General features: G+C 39.7%; 1 protein-coding gene across 1 annotated transcript; it reads left to right on the forward strand.

The window, feature by feature from the left end:
- Positions 1 to 5,960: 5,960 nt before the first annotated feature.
- LOC138030356 (uncharacterized) lies at positions 5,961 to 18,392 on the forward strand. Its single transcript, XM_068878278.1, has 3 exons — positions 5,961 to 6,148; positions 14,254 to 14,687; positions 16,453 to 18,392. Exons 1-3 carry the CDS (start codon positions 5,961 to 5,963, stop codon positions 17,007 to 17,009), a joined length of 1,179 nt encoding a protein of 392 aa, XP_068734379.1. The 3' UTR covers positions 17,010 to 18,392.
- Positions 18,393 to 24,729: the final 6,337 nt, after the last annotated feature.

Raw genomic sequence — 24,729 nt, forward strand, 5'->3', positions numbered from 1 at the left:
TTGTGACCAATACGATCATGGTCACCACCATAACCACCACCACTACTGTGACCACCACGACCACTGTGACCACCATGACCACCACAACTACTGTGACCACCACGACCACCACAACTACTGTGTCCACCATAACCACCACAACTACTGTGACCACCATGATCACCACAACTACTGTGACCACCATGACCACCACAACTTCTGTGACCACCACGATCACCACAACTACTGTGACCACCATAACCACCACAACTACTATGACCACTATGACCACTGTGACCACCATGACCACTACAATCACTGTCACCACCATAACCACCACAACTACTGTGACCACTACGACCACCACAACTTCTGTGACCACGACAGCTTTTGTGACCAATCCGATCATGGTCACTACCACTACTGTGACCACCATGACCACCAAAACTGTTGTGACCACCACGACCACCACAACTACTGTGTCCACCATAACCACCACAACTACTGTGACCACCATGACCACCACAACTACTGTGACCACCATCATTACCACAACTACCGTGACCACCATAACCACCACAACTACTGTGACCACCATGATCACCACAACTACTGTGACCACCATGACCACCACAACTTCTGTGACCACCACGATCACCACAACTACTGTGACCACCATAACCAAAACAACTACTATGACCACTATGACCACTGTGACCACCATGACCACTACAATCACTGTCACCACCATAACCACCACAACTACTGTGACCACTACGACCACCACAACTTCTGTGACCACCACAGCTTTTGTGACCAATCCGATCATGGTCACTACCACTACTGTGACCACCATGACCACCAAAACTGTTGTGACCACCACGACCACCACAACTACTGTGTCCACCATAACCACCACAACTACTGTGACCACCATGACCACCACAACTACTGTGACCACCATCATTACCACAACTACCGTGACCACCATAACCACCACAACTACTGTGACCACCATGATCACCACAACTACTGTGACCACCATGACCACCACAACTTCTGTGACCACCACGATCACCACAACTACTGTGACCACCATAACCACCACAACTACTATGACCACTATGACCACTGTGACCACCATGACCACTACAATCACTGTCACCACCATAACCACCACAACTACTGTGACCACTACGACCACCACAACTTCTGTGACCACCACAGCTTTTGTGACCAATCCGATCATGGTCACTACCACTACTGTGACCACCACGACCACTGTGACCACCATGACCACCAAAACTGTTGTGACCACCACTACCACCACAACTACTGTGACCACCATAACCACCACAACTACTGTGACCACCATGACCACCACAACTACTGTGACCACCATCACCACCACAACTTTTGTGACCACCATAACCACCACAACTACTGTGACCACCATGACCACCACAACTACTGTGACCACCATGACCACCACAACTACTGTGACCACCACGATCACCACAACTACTGTGACCACCATAACCACCACAACTACTGTGACCATCATGAACACCACAACTACTGTGACCACCACAGCTATTGTGACCAATACGATCACTGTCACCACCATAACCACCACAACTACTGTGACCACTATGACCACTGTGACCACCATGACCACTACAATCACTGTCACCACCATAACCACCACAACTACTGTGATCACTACGACCACCACAACTACTGTGACCGCCACAGCTATTGTGACCAATACAATCACGGTCACCACCATAACCACCACAACTACTGTGACCACTACGACCACCACAACTTCTGTGACCACCACAGCTTTTGTGACCAATACGATCATGGTCACCACCATAACCACCACAACTAGTGTGACCACCATGACCACCACAACTACTGTGACCACCACGACCACCACAACTACTGTGACCACCATAACCACCACAACTACTGTGACCACCATAACCACCACAACTACTGTGACCACCATGACCACCACAACTACTGTGATCACCATAACCACCACAACTACTGTGACCACCATGACCACCACAACTACTGTGACCACCATGACCACCACATTTACTGTGACCACCACGACCACCACAACTACTGTGACCACCATGACCACCACAACTACTGTGACCAGCACAGCTATTGTGACCAATAGGATCGCGGTCACCACCATAACCACCACAACTACTGTGACCACCACCACCACTGTAACCACCATGACCACCACAACTACTGTGACCACCACGACCACCGTGACCACCACAGCTATTGTGATCAATACGATCACTGTCACCACCACAACTACTGTGATCACCATGACCACCACAACTACTGTGACCACTATGACCACTGTGACCACCATGACCCACCGGAACTACTGTGACCACTACAATTACCGTCACCATCATAACCTACACAACTAATGTGACCACTACGACCACCACAACTACTGTGACCACCACAGCTGTTGTGACCAATACGATCACGGTCACCACCACAACTACTGTGACCACTACGACCACCACAGCTCTTGTGACCAATATGATCACGGTCACCACCATAACCACCACAACTACTGTGACCACCACGACCACTGTGACCACCATGACCACCACAACTACTGTGACCAAAACCTCTTATTAAGGGAGTCAGTTAAATTTTGTTTTTTTTATAAAGGGATCTTTACAAATAGGGCACAGATTTCCATGTTTTTTTCAAGTATCTTAAGTGAAATCTGTGCATGAAAATGATCAAGTGATAATAATATTATTGTTTTACTTTGATCAGTTTCCTGTTGTTTCTTAAACATGTCATTTATTCTTATTCCAGTGCTTAAGTCTAAAACTCTTCCTGGTGTGTGTGTGCTGATCTGGTCAAACCATGCGTGGCAAGCAACATTCCAGATTGTTTTCAGAGATTGTGATGAGGAGTTCGGCATTGAATATTTTATTGGTTTTGTGATGAAAAAGGCCAGGGTTGTTATTCATCTCTCATTTTTTCCTGCATGAGATCCTGCATAATGACAACAGTATTACTGCAAATTAAACATCACAGATGTGAGCATGTCGGTGATTAATACAAGATGATTTCCAAACAGCTCTTCAAAATTGTCTAGAAAAGGGACGATAATTATTTACTTGCCACACCTTCTAACTCAATGTTTGACCAAGCAAATATAATTTGGTTTTTTTATTCAAGTAAACTGTCTTGCTTTCATTAATACAGCTGTATGTTATTCTAGTCTTTCTCTTGCTGAGTATGGGTTTGGATATTAACTTCTGAGAATGCTCCTACTTGTGATAGTCTTAATAATGAATATGCGGTACTTACAACTGTTACAATAAAATTAGAGAGATATTTGATTTAAACTATAGTTCAAAGCAGGAGAATTTTTACCTTGCATTCGAGCGCTAGAGCAAAAGGACGAAGTTCGTAATTTTATTAGGCGCAATGGTCTCTGTGTTGGTAAACTTCTGGGGGGAAAACTGTGCACTGAGAGGGAAAACGCGGGGTAAACATCTTTGCAAGGGCACAATGATAATTTCTACTGCGAAGATGGCTTCTGTTGCTTCTGTTGAACGAGGAAATTGTCTGCTTGTTTCATTGGAATCATTTGAAAGCGAGAAATAAATTCTTTTCATGCCCGCATCCCACTCATTCGGCAACTTGGATAAGTCACTTCCCTGCCCTTAATTCTCATATTTTACAACACTAGTTACTTTTCCAAGAGCGAGGCAATAAAATAAAGAAAAGAAGTCTTAATTTTAAGAGAGGATCGCAAAAACGTTTTGAAACTAAGTATAAATTTGACTCCAATGCTACTTGATGTTTCCCTTTTACTTGGCGTTTGGTAATGGTCCATCTTTGCAAATATTTTTTTCAGCATTTTTCCTGCAGCTATGACACCACTTTGAGCTACTTTTTTACCTGGCTGGTAACTGTGATTTTTTCCAGCTTTGTCGATCATCTTGTAGAGCCTTGCTGGGATGAGGGTGGGGAGACATGAGAATCATGATCATGAAACATACAAAACATTCACCTGCATGTGTTTGGAAAATACTCATTTCACTTTTGCATGCATCGCACCAGCAAAAATCCAGCCTAAATTTTGCACTGTGTGTAAAGATACTGAGAGAGGAATGTAATCATACATCCTGCAAGATGAGAGGCATTCTGCTTCATATGATACTCTAAGATTTTATTCTGCACAACTGATCCAGTTTCACTACCCAATGATATACCCACAGTGGCTCTATCTGGACCCACAATGACTCTATCCAATTCATTTTCAACAGCAACTACTATGGTATGTGTTACCGCAAAACACAATATACAGTAACTCAAATATCTCTCTAATTTTATGGTTGTAAGTACCGTATATTCATTATGAACACTATTACAATTCTCAGAAATTAATATCAAAACCCATGCTCAGCAAGAGAAAGACTAGAATAACATACAGCTGTATTAATGAAATTAAGACAGTTTACTTGAATAAAAAAAATTAAATTATATTTGCTTGGTCAAACATTGAATTAGAAGGGTGTGGCAAGTAAATAATTATTGTCCCTTTTCTAGACAATTTTGAAGAGCTGTTTGGAAATCATCTTGTATTAATCACTGACATGCTCGCATCTGTGATGTTTAATTTACAGTAATACTGTTGTCATCATGCAGGATCTCATGCAGGAAAAAAATGAGAGATGAAAAGCAACACTGGCTTTTTTTCGTCACAAAACCAATAAAATATTCAACGCTGAACTCCTCATCACAATCTCTGAAAACAACCTTGAATGTTGCTTGCCATGCACGGTTTGACCAGATCAGCACACACAGCAGGAAGAGTTTTTAACTTCAGCACTGGAATCAGAATAAATGACATGTTTAAGAAACAAAAGGAAACTGGTCAAAGTTAAACAACAATATTATTAACACTTGCTCATTTTCATGTGAAGATGTCACTTGAGATACTTGAAAAAACATGGAAATTTGTGCCCTATTTCTAAAGATCCCTTTCTAAAAAAAAACTAAACAACTTAAATGACTCCCTTAATAAGAGGTTTTGTCTAGCAATGCAGATAAAAACAGTTGCTCACATCTTAAAATTAATGACAGTCAAAATGACCGCCAGCCAGATATCAACACTTTCCACAAGATGTCTTCAGGTCAGACGACTGGGACAATGAAATCAACAGAAATCTAGAGATCAATAATTAAATTTAATCATACCACAAGCTAGTGTGACCTGCAAAGCAACACAGAGCTGGGAAAGAGAGAGCACCAACATCTACCAGACAAACCATTGTTCTTGCTGTGGACAACCAGGTCACAGAAGAATCCATGGCTCTCGTATCACATGTCAGAGGTTAAAACTTCTGTTGTGTCGAAGCCCTCAGCGATTTTAGAGGAATTGCCGTTAAGCAAAATACGGTAAACGAAAAATGTTGTCAGTTTGAAATTTACAACTTTTAGGTCTTCAACGGTGTGACCGAAACACGAGCAAACATGGTTTGGCGAAGATAACTTTCATGGAAACGACATAAACAAATAAATATTTGATGCCTAAAATAAGCTTACCTCTTTTGACTTTCTTGTTGGAAACAACTCGGAACTACTGTTTAGTTGTTCTGTCGAGTCCATGTTGAGCGTGAGATCTTGATTATCAAAACGTCCAAAAGAACTTTTCCTTCACCACCGAGTAAACTCCAAAAACAAAGAGCTCAAAAGCTCGAATCTAATGAATCAAATGTGTTCGAAGCAGAGCATGCGCACTCATTTTGCCGCGGTGTCCCACTGCACGACTGCACGTCCCACTGCACCACTCGTGTTTCGCGCATGCGCAAACAATAGCCTTCCACTTTTTTTGCCTTTCGATAGAGAGTGACAATTTTCTCTCTCCAAAATATGTTTTAAACTGTATTGTTTCAATATAAACTTTTAAGATGGCTGAAGCATTCAAGGGAAAGCACGTTGTAATCTTTAGTGGGAGTTGCCTGTTTTTATCAAGTGAAAAACGTCAACAGGAAATGAACGAGGAAATTCGTGCACTGTCACAAAACGGCAACTTTGAATTACATTTTACGTCGCATCAGAATCCTACGAGTCAAATGCTTGGAGCAATTCCTGAAGGGTAGGTTTATTACAGCCACTTCCGAGGTTTATGTTGGTACCTCCCCTTAGTCGATCTGCGCCACAAGAGCCTTGGGCAGAGTTTACACGAACGCGGTTTCATGACTTCGAAACCGCGTCAAAATCGATGCGGTTTGGAAGTCTTTACACGGAACCGTTTTCGCCAGAAAATCCAAGTCACGATGGTATAAGCGAGGCCTGCACTTCGTGCTAAATTCAGTATTTTGAAATCAACAATGCAAATTTCGCGCCAAAACAGTAATCGTATTCCAATCGATGCGGTTTCGCTGTTTACACGACAGATGAAACCGCATGGTTTTGAAAACGCTCCAGTTTTGGCACCGGTTTCAAATCGACACGGTTTCGATAACACTCTCGTTCAGCGTCGAGTAAACAGGTGTAACCACATCAAAATTGATGCAGTTACAAATGAAAACGCTGCCTTGGTCGAGGCCATCTAACTACAATCGTGGTCAAAAGTTGTTGTGAAAGTTGCGCACATCACTTCACTTCACATCTAATTCGATTAGTCTAACTATTGGCTGTACTATTTGGGAAATACCAAGCTCTTGTGGGCTCCCTCCCCCATATTCTAAGAAAAGTCACCATTTTTTTCATGGAAAATCCAACATTGATAACAGGGAGGGGGGTTATCTCTAAAGTGATGCTACCTTCCCAACACTTTTGTCCATGATTGTAGTTCACCTAAATGGTAGAAGTGCTGCCGACAGTAAGGGAGCTGTTCAAGTATGCTTGCTGTAATGTAAAGTGCCTCTGAAGTAAAAAAATCTCTTGCTTGTTTTATAGACTTTGAAAATGATGAAGAATGTTTTTTTCTATTTTGGTATATTTTCTCTCGTTTCCAAGGTATTTAAGTTTAAGTTTTGTTAAAAAGTTTATGACGTCATAAACTGTACACATGACTGTAATAAATCACAAAATTGAGAGTATTTCCGAAAATATAAGCCATTTTCGAAATACGAGATATTTAGCTTGATACTTAGGCAGTGAGGACAAAAACAATAGAAACACGCTGTAATGAATGTGAAAAAAGTTGCATATCATCCACTTCCCTTTGTCTTTGTCCTCTAAACCTCTCTTTCAAGCTGAATTTTAATATATTGCAGGGATCCATATTTATCAAAGTTGTCAGCCGGGCAAGTACGTCTTATGGTATACTTGCCCAGACAAGTTTTAGGTTGCCCAAGGAAAAATGTGGAAGTATAGAAAATGGTCGATAAAATTACAAGTAACTTGAGCATTCATTTCACACTCTCATCAGAAATTACACTGTGGGAACCCGATTTACAGTGGTCCATATCTGCCACGGCAAAATGTACTTGAATGCAGCTTACAAAGGTATGATTCAAAGACCCAAAGTTTCAACGCTCCTGTCTAGTGTCTTCCTTTTATATGCTATCAAGATTTTGTGTTTTTCCTGTTTTCCTTTTTGCCGAAAGTGGCGAAACACCTTGTAACTAACACAACATTATCAGCTGAGACCACAAGTTACCCATTGCTCTTTGCTAAACCACTTGCCAACAACCATGTCGGTGGTGAGATACATGGAAATTGAGCCTGCAATCGTTTCATGGAAAATACCACGTGGTCAAAGATAGCACCTAAACTTGCGATTTCATTGCTGAGAAAAGCTGCACATTTATGTGACTCTTATTTTCTGGAAGTTTGCATTTAACAAAAAGCGATCAGAACTAAAGTACATTCTATACTACAGTATTACATTTGATGGCATTCATGAAAAGATATTTATTAAAACATCACTCGTCCAACAGACAACCTTTGCAGTTCTTATACTTGTCCGGGCGGGTTTTTAGTTGTCTGGGACGACTGGATGACTGTGAATGTGGATCCCTGATATCGAAAAAAGCGCATTGGATGGGTGTTGTTCAAACAGTTGTTCAGATAAGGCACAAAGTGAGACCCATTAAGATGTTGCCATGGCAATACTTTCATTTTTAGCTCCTCTCTGCAATGAATCAAATACAAGGCTGTGCTCTAACGGCACCCGGTTGCCTGAGGTGACTAACATTTGTCTTCCGGCGAGCAAGAAAAATTACCCGGTCGCCCGGCTGTGCACTCTGGCTTATTGTATTTCTAGCAGATAAGGCTGCTAAAAACTTTAATATGCTGGTGGTTACAGTTTACGAAACCTCTCAGAAAATGTTTATTCCTAGTACGAAACAATCGGTTCAAAGGCCGTTCCACTTGATTTCACATGTAACATAATCCGTGACTTTGTACGTGACGGCCGGTGGCCGCACGAATTTCCATAGCATTAAATTTGGAACGTGGAGTTTGGGATTTCCTGGTTATAATTTTAAAAAAGAGTTGTTAGTTCTGCTCTGACAGTGGCAAAGCTCGGCTGGCAAAGTGGTGCAATTTACTTTTGTGTGAACCCGTGAATCGCAGTTTATGCAAATTTAATATTTTTACGATTTTTCGCGCTGCGCCTTCTTTGCTAAAATGCATTTAGCTTATGGTTGTTTTTCCCCTGTATATGAAATAACAAAATAAAAAAAGGGAAAAATATCATGTTATTTATTGTTGTTTTAGAAACAGAGCAATCCTGCGTTGTCTTTGGTTCATAACAAATCATTGTGTGCCCTAAACAAATAACGCTGTGACTGGCACTCCGACTGAATCCACAAAAAGCTCATTCCACTAAACATTTTACTGATAATATAAGGAAAAAATAGTTTAGTTCTGTCCTGTAGTGATGATTTTCGTCCAGATCAAGATGACTTGCTCAAAACAAAATTGCTAGCTTTTGAGCTGCGGTGGTTTTGCTGTTTCAAGGCAGTTTTCACAAAAGCTCCACTGGAATCAAGCGGCATTGATTCACGTTTTGAAAATTTATTTTCAACCCAACTAACCAGTAGAAAGCTTAACCTGTATTAGACCCAAACGTTTTTACATAAACTTGCCTCAATCGATCTTTACTTTTTCAATTTTAAACCTTAAAAACATCGGTGACATTAGGGCGGTTTATACGATAGTAACTAAGCCGCGGCTTACTCTGGCTGCGGCTTACATAAGACACGAACACCTCTTATAAATGGTACAAAATCTACATTCACAGCTTTCCCAAGCCGCGGCTTATCCTCGCCAGGGAATTTATACTCGCGTATTATGTACTTATTTTCTCTCATATAAATGGCCCTATTGCCACCTTTCTCGTCTTTCTCAAGTATGGCATGAAAAATTTGACAGGTCTCGCGTTTTTCTTGCACTAGCGAGTTTGACAATCACCAGAGCAGTAGCAGCAATGTTTTGCTGAGAGAGTGAGATGGATGAAGATCTTGCTGCATTGTTTATCTCAAATAATTAAATAAATAAATAAATAATTAATTAATTCGGGCGACCAACTTGGAGGGCTGGGCACCCCAGCTGAAATGCTTGGGAGCCCGAAAGGGCTGCCTGAAATTTACCTTAGGGCACAGCCTTGCAAATATCTTGGATTTTGAACAGATAAGTACAAGCAGATGGTCAGACTTGAAATGCATGTGCTGCCCATAATGCTTCACTTCTCTTTATAAGTATACCGAGAGTGAACATGTCTAAATCGATCCTGTGTGAAATTGACCCAGCAGCATAAATAAAATGGTTGCCATGGCAACAGCAAAGAGTATCGTTTTGTGCCTTGACGTAGATTACTGCTGCCTAGTTTAACAACACCCATGCAATGTTATCGGAGATATTCTCAATTTTGTGATTTATTAGTCATGTGTATGGTTTGCGAGGTCATCAATTTTTGAACAAAAACTTGAATTTCTCTGGAACAAGAGAAGATATTCCAAAATAGAAAACACCATTCTTCATCATCTTGAAAGGTCTTTAAAGGAAGCAAAGGTATTTTTTACTTCATAGGCTCTTTAACGATGGTTTGTGTGTGTAATAGGCCATTTCCGAGTTGCTGTTTGTCTCTGGTTTAAAATGAGCCTTGGTGCTCAACCTTTTAAATGATAATGAGTTTGATTTCCATGAAAATACACCACTCTTTTCCATTTGAATGGTTGTGCACCAGGACTCACTTTAAGGTGGCTGAACACAGTTTTTGATACCTGTATGTTTTATTTACCTTTTTCTGTAAAACCCTTGATCCTCTGGTCGCCAAAAATGGTAGCAAGCAAGTTAACAACACAAACTTCGGTTTATTTGATAGTTAAGCTGACGTATATGCTGTTGCCATGGCAACATGAATAAATATAAGCAGGCCTTTAAAATGGGTTTCATATATTTGCAGAAAATCTGGTTGTTAGATTTTCTTTATAATTTGCGTGCAACAAGCTTGTAACAACACTTACAAGTTACCGGTAACACTATTTTAATAATAATTGACAGAGATATCTTTAATTATCCCTTGTAGGTTCTCTGGAGTATCTAGAATTTCCTCTGTTAAAGTTCCAGTTTTTTTCAATCTTCCAGTTACTTATTTTCTAAAGTATTCTAACGAGTGGTTCTCGAGAAATAGGTGTATTTCTGAGAAAGCTATTCCGCATTCAATCACAATTTTTAAACTTACTACGCATGCTTGCATTTAACTGGGTTCTTCCAATAACAGAAAAATCTGCAAATTGTCGAGTTCTTTGCATGGTTACCTTTTCTAACATACATTTCTCATAAGAGACTAAAACCATCAAAACACTTTGTTGAATTATGAGGAACTAGACCCTCCGTGAGGGTACACTGGGTTGCCTGTGGTACGTGCAGCGTCCAGGCAAATTGTGACTGGCCCACGGGCCGATTACGGGCTTGCAAAAACAAAGCAAAAGGTAATTAAAAAACCATATAATAAAATACTTACTAACCGAGCTAGCTCGAGCCGTACTGGGGAATATTGGCCCTGGGTCGTTTTTGTACGGACCTCGCTGCGCTCGGTCCGTACTGCCACGACCTCGGGCCAATATTTCCCTGGCAGTACGGCCCTCGCGCTCGGTTAGTAAGAAGTTATTAAGGGGTCACCCAGAAGTCATACCAGCAGAGGCCCTTTGGCTCACAGGTCCTCACACGTTCGTACGACGAAACAGATCCTTTTCTGAGGTTAAAAACTTGGCTACTGGCCTAACTCTTTTTCCTACTTTCCCAACCGCGAGAAAACCGCGGTAAATCAGCCATCGCCAAAAAATGTTTTTTTTTCTCAAAAAATATTTAAAGTTAGGGGGAAAAATACATCATTTTAAAGCTAAGAAAATAAGCTTTCCAACAGCATATAACTTATTTACAGACAACTGAAACATTTTATAAAAGCGAAAGTTGAACGAAAAAATTTAAGAAAAATAACAGTAAAATATGTTTTCTAGGCAAAATTTGGTCATTTTAGCGTTGATTACGAATTTTTGGATGCAAAACTAATATTTTCTGCAATTTATCTGCTTTCTTGGACATAAATTCGACCGAAAACTGATAAGGCACGAATATTTTTAGATTTTTAGGAATAATAGATAACGTGGTTCAATGCGTAATGTGATAATGCGATAAAAGTGTCAAATTTGCGACCCATTGCTAACGGCAACGGAAGCGATCGCATTACGAATAATTAACCTCTGTTGCCAAAAACCACCCAAATAACCGGTCAGTGTAAAACGCAGACTGCAGACTGCAGACTGCAGACAAGGGATAAAATGCATACTGAGGGTAAAATGCAGACTGCAGACTGCAGACTGCGGGTCAATAAAATAATAATGAAAAAAGAGTTATAAGAGTGTTAGTAGCCGTTTGTACTTTCACACTGAAACCCCAACACAGCTCCCATCGCTTTGGTTGCCCCACCGCATGTTTTAAATCCCGATTTTTATCGAACTCTGTAAGAATTGAAGCTGTTTGAATCCTTGTTGTTGTTGGAAAGAGGACAGTTTCGTTAAGTGAGTTGCTTTTAGGTAAGGAAGTCACCACCCCGTAATTCAACTGTCCATTTTGCTGCACTGAACAAAGTAATCGAGTAATTCCCCAATAACTCAATTTATTTTGACACGCATGGCTACAGTACCAATTAAAAAAGACAGAGATAACGTGGATTTTGCAACCATTTAACGCTTCAATTCAGTCGGCTTAAGCCAGTATGACTGAGGTGTAAAAATTTCTTATTAGGATTCTTTCATTCGCTTTCGTGTACGTTATGTTTATCCTTTAGTTCACAAGCTCGTTTGTTTTGCATCTGGAAGATGTAATTTTCAATTATAACCTCTCCCTAGGGGTTATCACGCATAGCTTAACCAATGGAATCCCCGCGTCCTAATTGCTCGGAATACATGAAATTCTTTGTGCATTTCGTTGCACCGAAAAAAGACAACCGAGATTATTCAGGTATTCGAAGTAATAATTGTTGGTTTTTCGATCGATTTCCCTCGATGTACCGGTGTGACAAATAATTTGGAACATTGCAATGCATCTGGAAGCGCAAAAACAAAGCACAGGTGATTTCAACGCGTACGATCGCATCCCCAAAAGGTGCAGCGACCTGCAGTCATAATAATGTGAGTTGTTGATAGATGTAAAACAGGATTGTCTTTCTAACAATCTTTATTTTATCCTTATGACTCGTTTTTTTATTATTAATATTTATTTTACCCTCAGTCTGCATTTTACCCCCGGTCTGCAGTCTGCAGTCTGCGTTTTACACTGACCGCCCAAATAACCGATTTTTCGACGGAAAATTCATCCCAGAGGATAAAACTATTCACTGGACATGTAATAAAGGTAGATATGTTTGAGCGAAAGCGAAAACAAGCGAATATTTTGACGGAAAACACAATAATGTGAGATCAAAGGAACATGTGGTGAAGACACGCAATTGCGACATCGCTTCGACAATAATCTTACCTTTTCAGCGATTTTAACGCTTGAAATTCCATTCAATCCACCTTGTCTAGTCTTTGAATTCACTATTATCGCTGCCCTGCGAATCTTCAATGTTCTACATAACAGCACACTTGCTAAAAGACGGCTCGACGGGCGACAGATTGTTGTCAATGTTGTCGCCTGTCTTGTTCAGTATCCAATTGATTTGCCATTTTTGAGCTTCATAAGGATTTTGTTCAAAGATCCACTAAAACGCCATTCGCGTTACATGACTTTCGACGCCATTACCGGTTAAGTTAATGATTCTACTGTGTCCACCAGAGAAATGTACGCATTTCCACTACCCTCTCGATCCTAAGAAAATACGCGCAGAAGGCTCTATGCACAAAGACACCACTTACCGGGGGAGTGACAGGCAAGACTTTTACCGACACGGAAAAAAATAAAAAAATAAAACGGAGAAATTCTACCCATTTTCGAACTGGGATTGCCATACGGCAACCCAGTAAAAATAGTACAGATAGTAGAAGCATTGTGCAAATAAGATGATTGCTGTATTGCATGCACCCGCAGGAGCTCCTGTGTTGCCGGAGCCAGGTCTTATGGGTAGCTCTGAATGTGGGGCAGATCAACTGAGTAATGTGGGGCAACAAGTCATATTTTCCTTAAGTTTCATCCAGTCACAATTTGAAAAATAGAGGATATTTCATGACTGTGTAGATACGTAATTTCTCTTCGAGTTTTGAAAAATACTTCGCTCGTTCACTGTGCTCACTTGTGAAATGTTTTTCAACACAAGAAGAGAATTTTCCTATCTCCAAGTGGCCATGTAATATTTTATTTATTATATAAACACCAATGAAATACTAAATCATTTCACGAAAGGTATCAAAAGGTGCGATCTTCATATGTAACCATGGCAACAGTGATCTTTTCATGTGTGAAGATAACATGTTATCTTCATGTGTGATGATATGTTTTCGCATGAAAGCTCACTAAGTCTTGGTATTTCATTGGTGTTTATATAATAAATTATTGTTTTATGATGTAGGTTAATGGGAAGATAGCCTTAAATAATCTTATATATTATGGGCGTAGTTGGAGTCTGGTCATGAGGCCCTCTTGTCTGTTTACTAGTCTCTGGCGGATATGTAAATAAATACCTTTGAACCACTGGCAAAGGCTTCCATTAACAATCGATTTTTGAAGTTGTGGGGAAACATTGAAATTTTTCTGGAAACGTTTTGCTTTCTTCTCACATGTATTTGGTTAATTGATTATTTGTAGCATTGCCTTCCAACTCCGAGGTAAACCGCTGAGAGATTTTATCAAGCAAAGATGGGAGGCGGGTGATGTAGTTATTATCTGTGGTGCTGTGGATGAGGATCTATATGTGGCTGCAAATACAAAGTCATTTCTCCTCGCTGCCCTTTGGGTAGATGCTAAAGAGATTGTGCGCTGCTATGGTGTGCCAGCACCAACACCTAAGAAAATGAGAGCAATACTCAACATAGTGGTCAACCAGGCAAGTTGGTATTATTTGTGCTCATTTGTTGATCCAGTACCGACGAAAGTGGTTTCCCTATGTTGTGCAAACACGGATACCGGTAGTTCAGTCAGTGAAGATGAAAAAAAAATGGCTGAAGCATTTGAGGACGTCTTGAAAGATGGAGCTGAAAATCCCTGTGTCAATGAGGCACTATTGTGTCATCTGATGGCAGGTAATGATGAGTAAAATCTTTTTTGGTGGTGATAATAGAACAGTTTCAGTAACTTAGAACTCTGCTTCAAAGGGAGGCTTAAGGGACAGAAAAAGCCGACAGATGATGATACCTCTCTTGTTCACTTCAACCCGTTTTTATTGTTTGACTGCACTTGATGCATTGCTATCAAATTGAAAATGGGTTTTGAAGAGTTGTATACCTATTGAGCCCTCAAATTTTTAAAAACATTAATCCCTTCAAATAGCAGTCCTGTGCTCCTCTGTCTTAAGAATTTGAAGCACAAAACCCCTCCTACTGTATAATAATACCCTTGCAAATAAATGCAACCCCCAGTGGCTTAATCCAGGAATAATTTGCACTAAAAATATGAATAAACAACACTGCTGTACATTTATATTAACTGCATGGGTATAAAATAATACTGATCATAGCAATTACATGTAATTTGCAATTTTAAGAAGTATTAAGGTTACTGTATGAAGCAATAGGAACTGGTTTGACATTAACAGGTATTCCATGTATATAATAGTTCTTGCGGTTGTGTTGGAAATGGAACCTGGAGGGTGAGATTTCTAGTCCACTCTCTAAGCTTACAATTTGTCATTTGAAAAATTGAAACACATTCCCTTCCAGTTAAAGGGCAGTACTACACAAAACCATTGCAAGCGACTTTTTTTCCATAAACAAAAATTATTTTGGTTTGTTTTCATTATTTTTGCTTACTTTTTTTGTGGAAATGTAAGATAGTTCTTTGCAGAAGGTAAGTGCTCTTTAACTGGTTGAAATTTGGCCATGATTTGATTTAATAATTCATATATCATATACAAAAATTGTGTTAAGTGCCAATACATACAAGTACATCTTATTCGATGGTTTAACATATAATACGCGCGATTATTTTGCGAGTTGCGCAGCAATGAGAATTAAACGTCTCAAGTTAAGTGCGTTCAAACGACGCACTTAACAGACGTCTTAAGGACGTTCGCGCGAAAATTTTCCGACATTGATCTATCATTGTTCATTTTAGTACTTAGCGCGCGCGCTCGATGCATGACCTGACATGTGAATTTGCGTCGCTGTAAGGATGCGCAGTAGCAATGGGCGCGAACGTCCTTAATAGTCGTCTCAGACGTCTAAGCCGTCTAGTATAAAGACGAGACGCACTAAACTGGGACGCACTTAGCAATGAAGTGCACACAGTCTCCTTGGTATGCTTTAAAGAAAATCATGAATTTGATTTCTAGCCGTCAAAGTTAAGTGCGTCCCGTATTTATATTAGTTGCAATTACGGCCAGACGTTTAATGCGTCTGGACGTCTTAGACGTCCTCTAGTATAAATACGGCCATTGATGCATAAACATGTCATAGCAATACTGTTTTTTCATATTGTGTGATTGTTTTATCACATCATATCTAGTTTTTCAGCAGTTAACAGTGCATGACTGGCAAAATCAGTGTTAATAATATTATTGTGAGGTGGCACAAAAAATGAAGCCACTATCAACTTCAAAAATAGAGCAAAACCTCTGGCTAACTCATTTTATGTAAGATAATTAATAATTATTTGTATTTCAAATGTACCTATCACCAAATTAGATGTTCCTGGCCCTGGGCAAGTTACATAAACTTGTCAAATTCCTCACTGAGGACCAAGGGAAAGCAATTTTGTCAAACTTCTTATGTATGCATGAAACGTCCTTCCCCCAACTCACCCCACCCCAGAGGGAAACCACTGACAGGAGTATTACAAATTCTTCATCAGCTATCGCACATGACAAAGACTTCCGGGAGGTGCAAGACTGGGCAGTTGCCCCATCTTCTTCCCCGAAGCCTAATGAAATATTGACCGAGTTAAAGGACCGTGTTCGCTATATGATGAATGGTAAGAAAAGTGATGCAGTTTTCAAGAGGCACACGCCAACCCAAAAATCCAGGTATGATAAGGCAAGTGAAAGACAGGAGGATGATTATACCCAGAAACACTTCCGATCTATATGTGTGAGTGATGCTTACAACGATAAGTTGAAAGGTAGAGTTGTTTGTGTTTTTGACGACTACCTAACAAATGGACAAACATTTGAAACACTCGGGAATCTTTTAGTTTCCTGTAAAGTTAAAAAAATAATTTTTGTTTCTATAGGGAAATTTAAAAGAGGTGAATTTAGGTATACTCAAAGAAATCATTCTATTGAGGGTAATTTATATAGTGCAGATTACAAAGCAACTTTTGTAAAACGTGAAGGGAGGCCTTTTGAGATAAATGATGCTGCTAGGCGCAGTCTGGCAGATCTTAGGGAACTGGCCCGCCATTTGTGCTGATACTGAGAAGTAACACCAAACATTTTAAAGTGGTTTTCAATGTGTTGCCCTAAAACACAGAGCAAAGTAGTTCTTTCAATCTAAGCAGCAGATGCAGAAAGTTAAATAGGCCAATCACAGGGCAAATGGAAGCAACTGCGGCAGTAAGCATAGGTTTCAAGGGCACCAAGCGTGACAATACAAACCATAACAATCGCAAAATTCCTTTTGACACTTTCTGACACATTAAAAACACTCTAATTTTCCTTGCCTCGAACATGAATAAGGGATTCTTTTGACGTTTCCTTGAAGGCTAGTGTTCAAAATGTACCTGATGTCTTCTTGAATTACTGGCTGATGATATCACAGACGCCCCAAGCTCAGTGTGAGGGAAGCCAACATGGCGGACAAAAATAGAAGGATTTGTATGTGAATCCGGATAAAAGGCTTGAGAAGATAATTACACGAGAAAATTCTTAATTTAAAATCCTTAGTTGCAGGGCAGGGAGTGCAGGGATGGCGCAGTGGTGAGAGCACTCGCCTCCCACCAATGTGGCCCGGGTTCGATTCCCAGACTCGGCGTCATATGTGGGTTGAGTTTGTTGGTTCTCTGCTCCGCACCGAGAGGTTTTTCTCCGGGTATTCCGGTTTTCCCCTCTCCTCAAAGATCAAAATTTGATTTCATTTGCGTTAAATTGTTAATTTCAATTTACAGTGTCCCCGATTAGTGCTCTACTGCGCTAAAAAATTAGACACTTAAATAAAGTTCTTTCCTTTCCTTTCCTTTTCCTTCAGTTGCCATTGTGGGTAGCTTCCTTCCTGTGTGGTTTTTAGATCTACAAGCGGCAACAGCGACGAAAACGTCACTTTAAAATGTAACTTTGCACAATCTTAAGTCTTTCGCGGTTATTTAATTTCGTTCACTTCGTACAATGTGGGCGAATTATCCTAAAATTGAATTTATACGAGCAGTTTCAGATTAAAAATATGGAATGAAAGATTCGCATTTGTACATTCACGTTGTCGTTAAACCTCAAATTGGGGGATATCACGTTGTTTTTATGCAAAGTGTAGTAATGAAATGCGTGCCGCACGTGCAGCACGATTCTTTTTCCTCTTTTAACCAATCATATTACTGTTTTGTGGCGTTTTCGTATCCATAGCCATAGCCGTTAAACTCCCTCTTTTCCAGATCCAACACAATTTGAACCATTTTTTCATATAATAATCTTCTTAAGCCTGTCTGGTTCACAAGTACGATGCAAATGCGAACGCAAGCACATGGAAATACGCACGCGCAATTGAGTATCCCAAGCTGACAAAGTCAACCCTAGAGGCATGGAACGAGTATTTATCACCTTGCGTTTGCGTTACACTGGTTCAAACGTAAGAAGTGGAAACGCAAGAAAATGAAAAATTTTCCATTTCTTGTGTCTGCGTCGTACGTATCAATCAAGCTTTACGCCTTTTATCGGATTCCCATACAAATCCTTCTATTTTTGTCGGCCATGTTGGCTTTCACTCACACTGAGCTTGGGACGCCTGTGATGATATTCTGCTTTCTGTATCTCTGCAGTGTGTCTGATATTTTTATGCTTGAAACCTATTTTTGTTTTTTAGACCTTTTGTGTCACAAAAGGACTGACGTATACACCTTATTCCAAAATGGTAGCCATTTTAGTATTCTTTTGTTTCCTTGCAAATTACGCCCTTTCTGCCTTGTTCTTAAACTTGAACTGCTGCTTTGCAAGCAAACAAAAGAATACTAGAATGGTGGCCATTTTGGAATAAGGTGTATAACGTATGCTAATGATTATTGATATGGTTTATCTTATATCTTTATATCTTTTAGTTTTTTGTACTTTTTAATTATCTTTTATTATAGAATGTCAACAGGAAAAAACCATTTAGATAGAACTGCATGTTAAGAAATTCAGCCAGTTTTTAAATTTTTTGTGTAAATATATCTCTAACTAAGTTTTTCAAGAACATGTATGTCTGTAGACAAGCCTAAGCAAGGAGCAGTTTCCTTCCTCGAAGGCAAGAAGTGGACAAAGGAAGTGGTGTAATTAGTCCTTTATTTTGCACTTTAAATATTTGTCTTCTACTGGGTTTTGGAAGGGAAACTACTATAAAGCTAACATGGAAGAACTTCTACATTATGATTTTAAGGTAACTGTCCAAATGGTCTTTGAAGGGCAACTGTTTTTATAAAATAATTAGGATAGTACACGCACACTCATTGGTCAATAGCTGTGTTTAGGGGAAAGTATGGAAACACGGCTGTGACAACACACGAATTTTGATTTAACTTTATGCTAATCTCTCCCCATTTCCGAAGTTTAACCGTGGTTGTTGTTCACTGCAACTGGACAATTTGTGTTAACTGTTTGTACATCCCACGGATACGCTCTTGTAGGCGTCTTGTTTGTTTTAACTCATGAAGGTGTATTTCAAACAGAGAAAAAGTTGAGGTGAATAATATATGTAAAGACAAAAAATCTAATAAAAATTTTGTTTAACTCAACGGACTTAACGGTGCTTTGTGTGTCTTTCCTGCAACACATGATCAATTTGTAAAAATATGGAAAAGTGCAGTTGCCGTGGAGCGGTTCATAATCGCCTTCAGTTTTCTTTCTTAGCGATTTTGAAGGGGCTATGGCACGTTATTCTAGGGTGTTTAGGGCAAGTCTTTACGTAATCACGAATTTAAAACTCAAAAATGGTAATGCATGCGGAATCCCTTTATTGATAATATTATCGTTAAATCACAAACAAGATGATTCTGAGCAAAAAAGACCTTTATCCATTCGATTTGCCATAAACTTGAAAAACGTCGGGCCGACTTTTTTCAAGATTAACCAAATGCAATCCTTTTGAATCTTGTCCATTTGTGTCCATCCGTGCTTCTCTTTCCTTTTGCTGTATTTCTTTTATGTTGTTCAACAGATTTAAGTGGTTATTGCAATGGTTCATTCTACTTTTTGGGCATTTTGGGTGTAATAAAATTACATCATTTTGTGCGACATAGCCCCTTTATATTTACGAGATGCGTCTTGTTCACATCCGCAGATATCTGTTTTGCGTCGGACTGATCCCCTGTGCTGGTCGGATGAAATCTTTATTCTACAACGGGGAAGAATTGTTTTTTAAATTTTAAACCAACGGAAAGTAACGTTTAAGATTTTAGTAACGGAAAGAAATTAGCAGTCGGTTAAAGACCTTTTACAAGAAATACTTGACTGTCTTGATGTCCTGTTTAGATAGGATATGCCAGTGCTCGACGCACCTGCATTCCATTCAGTTTATCTTAGAACCACTTGAGACCTGACTTATACACGATGCTGTTGCCCCCGAATCGGTTTGCTACTGCTAGGTAAGTGTGACCTTTATACTCGAATGACTTGACACCTGATGGTCGTTCGTGCTGTGGAAGCTCTTGATACATAAACTCAGATTCCGAGTGCACATACAAAACTAACCGATAATGTTCGGCCGCACACAGGAACGTTTGACCACACATCGTAAATGTATGCAAGGTCGAGACGTAACGTGGCTTTGAAATAGTTTCATTCATATTAACAAACTTTTCACCATTCCACTTGTAAATCACAATTCCACCAGACCATGCCGCAAATGCAAGGAATACAGTATCGTCGATTGTGTAGGACTTGAGATCCCAGACGTTAAGGCCAAAGATCTGAGGGAATTTCGGGTCGACAAATTTCTTCCCCGACCATTTGATCACGTCTGAAGAATGGGAAGAATCCGAATTGTACCCGTTTGCAAAAACAATAAATGTTTCGTTGTCTATTGTTAACACTGTACTTGCCTCCACGTCGTGTGTTCTTATTTCCTGAAACTTCTCAAACGTCTTGTCCTTCCACTTGTAGATGGATGAGTTTATACTTTTAGAAATTCCATCGAAAGAATTCGTGACTACAAGGAACAGTTCCGAATGTATTTTAAAGAAGTTCAAACTGCTTGCTCCGGAAGTTGAAATGTTCTGCCAAAGCTCGAAACTGTGTCCATTCCACTGGAAAACGGAAGAATTTAGATTGTAAATATTTCCAACCTGACGATTGGCGATAGCAATGTAATGTTTATCAGCGATCGTAAAGTATTCGATGTCCCATGCTCCAATGGTGTCTATGGTCTGGTGAAGGATAAAATTTCCGGCCGACTCGTTTAATTTGTAGATGCTAGAACCCACCTTGTAATCACGATTACTGTCATCATCCTGAGCGAAGGCAATAAACAAACTTCCATCAATGGTGAACATTTCAACATTCTGGGCTGACTGTGTTGGCAGGTCTTGATATTTTTTGAAGTTATTCAATTTGCCTGTACAATCTTGATCAAGAAAGAATATGGCATTACCCTTACAATATTAAATAGACATGATAATATGAAATTAAATGAATTTGCGCTAATAAAAACTGCGTTCGATGAAAGTTATTAGGCCATCCCCTTCTTTTTTTCGTTTACCGTCGTCCGACCGCCCCCTTTTTTTAGTATTTTCAAAAAAAAAATGGAATTACGTAGTTAAACCATTTTTACTTTAAATAGCTCTTTTAATCTGAAAAATGAGCATAGTAACAACACAGAAAAAGCAGGAACAAAAACAGGAACATTTTTACAGAATATTGTGCATTTTGTTCATCCAAATATGTAAATATCAACTTTTGACGTCATCCGGCTGATCGCCAACTTAGACCTACACCGGGAAAACGTGTAGTTTTTACGGGAAAGACGTGATCACGCGACCATTTAATGAATTCAAAATGGCGCTAGCCGTACCCGTGCGTGAAAATTGGGGTATCTTAAGGTGTCTATTGACATCCACCGACTTTTCCGCAATATTGATTTTGAGTTCATGTCTTGTTGTTTCCAGGCTCCAAAGCAATGATGCTGGAGTACCAGGCCTCCTATTCCGAGACTTGTAACATCTTTTAGGTTAGGCCCGAACCGACCTACCCAATATCAGGAAACGCATTCGACGGTAAGGGGATGGCCTTACCTTGCTTCAAATCTGTTTAATGTTTGAGTTTTTAGCATTTGAGCACAAATATAAAACTTTATTGACACTCCCTCCGGCAATATGCTAATTAAGATAACGTTAGAGCGGTTTTCAATTGAGTGTCGAAAGTAATTAGCGAATTACTTTGGTTTTGCATTACTTCACTCACTGATTGGTTCAAAGTTCTCGCGCCACTTTTTCAACCAATCAGAAGTGAAACCAAAACCAATCGTGGCACGCGCGTGCACATTTTCCCGCGCTTTGTGTCGGGGAATTACTTCGGGTTTTTATTGGTTTACTGGATTGTCTCCGTCCTTTTTGATTGGCGAAAGTAATTGCTTTGGTTTTGGTTTTACAACAATCATTTGAAAACCGCTCTAAGCGACATATTAAATTCTTTGTATAAATAAATGCCTAATTAGGGGCCAGATTACAAGGTGAGTTTCAGGCAGCGTTTCCTCGAACGCAGTTTCACATCGGCACTGGGTAGGTACTTGGTTTACTTTTTCCTATTGTTTAATTTTTTTTTAAAACAAGGTAAAACCTTCAGTAATTGTATAATAACCCTAACCTAACCCAAAATTGTTTTTTCGCTAAAATGAATCTTTGCCCCTTTTCGCAACGCATTGCGGCCATTTTTTTCCTTTTTCTAACAAATCCTGCCATTTTAGAGGCTTCAAAGCTTGTGAAAAACCAATCATCTTCTGTTCACGACCGAGTCAGAAGGGGAGTGGGTCTATTCTTGATTTGACGTCACAAACTAATTTACATTGCATTAACTCTGTAAACATGCATGCAAAGTAAATTGTGACGTCAAATCAGGAGTAGACCCACTCCCCTTCTGACTAGGTTGTGAACAAAAGATGCTTGGTTTTTCGCAAGTTTTGAAGCCTATAAAATGGCAGGATTTGTTAGAAAAAGGAGAAAATGGCCTCAATGCGTTTCGAACAGGTACAACGATTCATTTTAGCGAAAAAAATATTTTGGGGTCAGGGGCACTTTATCTCCTTGTGCTTTCGCTTCTAAGGCCCGTTTTAAACGTCGCATTTTACATGTGCCGAATCTAATGCAAATGAGCGAAAACAACAGATATTTATCATTTGCATTAGATTCGGCACATGTAAAATGCGACGTTTAAAACGGGCCTAACGGTCCTAGCAAGGAGCGTTAAGTTGACAGTATAACCCATTAACCCCTCCAATACACTTTTGAGAGGCATGGGTCTATCAGACTAGAAAGTAGGAAATAGCTTAAATCACACGCTGCGAAAAGTTGGTCTACTGTAAGCACAAGTTAATTGTTATATGCATTGTCCTGTAATGGTGCGTGCGTTTTCTATTCAGGAGTCAAACCCCATTTAGGCGTCGTGATAACTGAGGATTGTTGATGATTGTTCCAGCTATCACGAACGGAGCCTTTAGACACAAATTATCATTCACTATCATCAATAGACCACGAATAGGACAAACGACCAATTTGACTTATGAGAGTTGATGCTTCTGACGAACCTTCAGCTAAAAAACCGCGATTCAAAACGCACTAGTCATAGAACCAGTACGGATATAAAAGCGAGCAAAACTACTGATTTCAATTTTACCCGAACATGATCGTCCATCACCAGTAAAGCCTGTCTTGCATGTGCAGTTGAAGTTTCCAGCCGTATTTGCACAAACTGCATTTTCATCGCAATCATGGATTCCGATGCTGCATTCGTCGACATCTAAACAGCAAGAAAGGACACAGGTACTGAATTAACAATTTGAAACTTTGAAAAAAATATCGAATTATGCACTTTGATCTTCGTTCACTATCATCAACTATCATCAACTGTGTAATGTTCCTGAATATGGCGAAAGCAAGACCATTCTATTTCATATGACTGTTGATGATTCTAACGAACCTTGGCCTATGAGGGCGCAGAACAAAACGAACTCCGAGGCGGGTATTTCCAATACGGATAAAAGCGAGAACACAACTGGTTTTGAACGAAACATGACCGTCCATTTTTAAAATGTATTTCTCCTTTCTCAGAACCCTTTCTTTCCTTCTTTAACTTAGTAGCTGCCACGCTTGAACGTTGTATGTTCTTTGGAAAGCAACAAAAAAGGTGATGACGTTTTCCTGCCTTTACCTCTTTCGCAGTTTTCTCCTGTAAATCCCTGTGGACACTCACAGGCATAGTTCTTCTCAGTGTATCCCAGAAGACACTTTCCATTGTTGAAGCATGGATTGTAACAGCAAGGATTCTGATGAGGCAAGATAACTGAATATATCAACTTCAGATCACCAGGCACGGTGACTAAAATTTATTATTAACGAGGTATTTGTAGTACATTTTCCCTCCTTTTGGCATATAGCCCACCGTTTCCCATCACAGTGGTAGATTAAGATATTGATCAAATCGTTATCGTTATCGTTATCGTTACCATGTGTCATTTCGAAGTTTTGGTGCAATATTCGTGAGTACCCTAGTAAGTTTCACATCCCACGTACGACTGCACCTTGATGTGTAAAGTGAAAGAAAATCTGAGGAAATAATGATGAAATTTAGCCTGTGATAAAATGAGAACATGAGAAAATAACGGTTCTCTTGACGAGAAGCAATACACAACTTTAAGTTAAGTTGGAAAGGGGTGAAATCTGGCTCAAAATATTTCGGTTTTAATTTAACATGACATACCTTTGTGCCTCTGTATGTCCAATCTCGTCTTGGCTTGAGAT

Source organism: Montipora capricornis, chromosome 13, assembly GCF_036669925.1.
Source record: "Montipora capricornis isolate CH-2021 chromosome 13, ASM3666992v2, whole genome shotgun sequence".
Lineage (NCBI taxonomy): Eukaryota > Metazoa > Cnidaria > Anthozoa > Scleractinia > Acroporidae > Montipora > Montipora capricornis.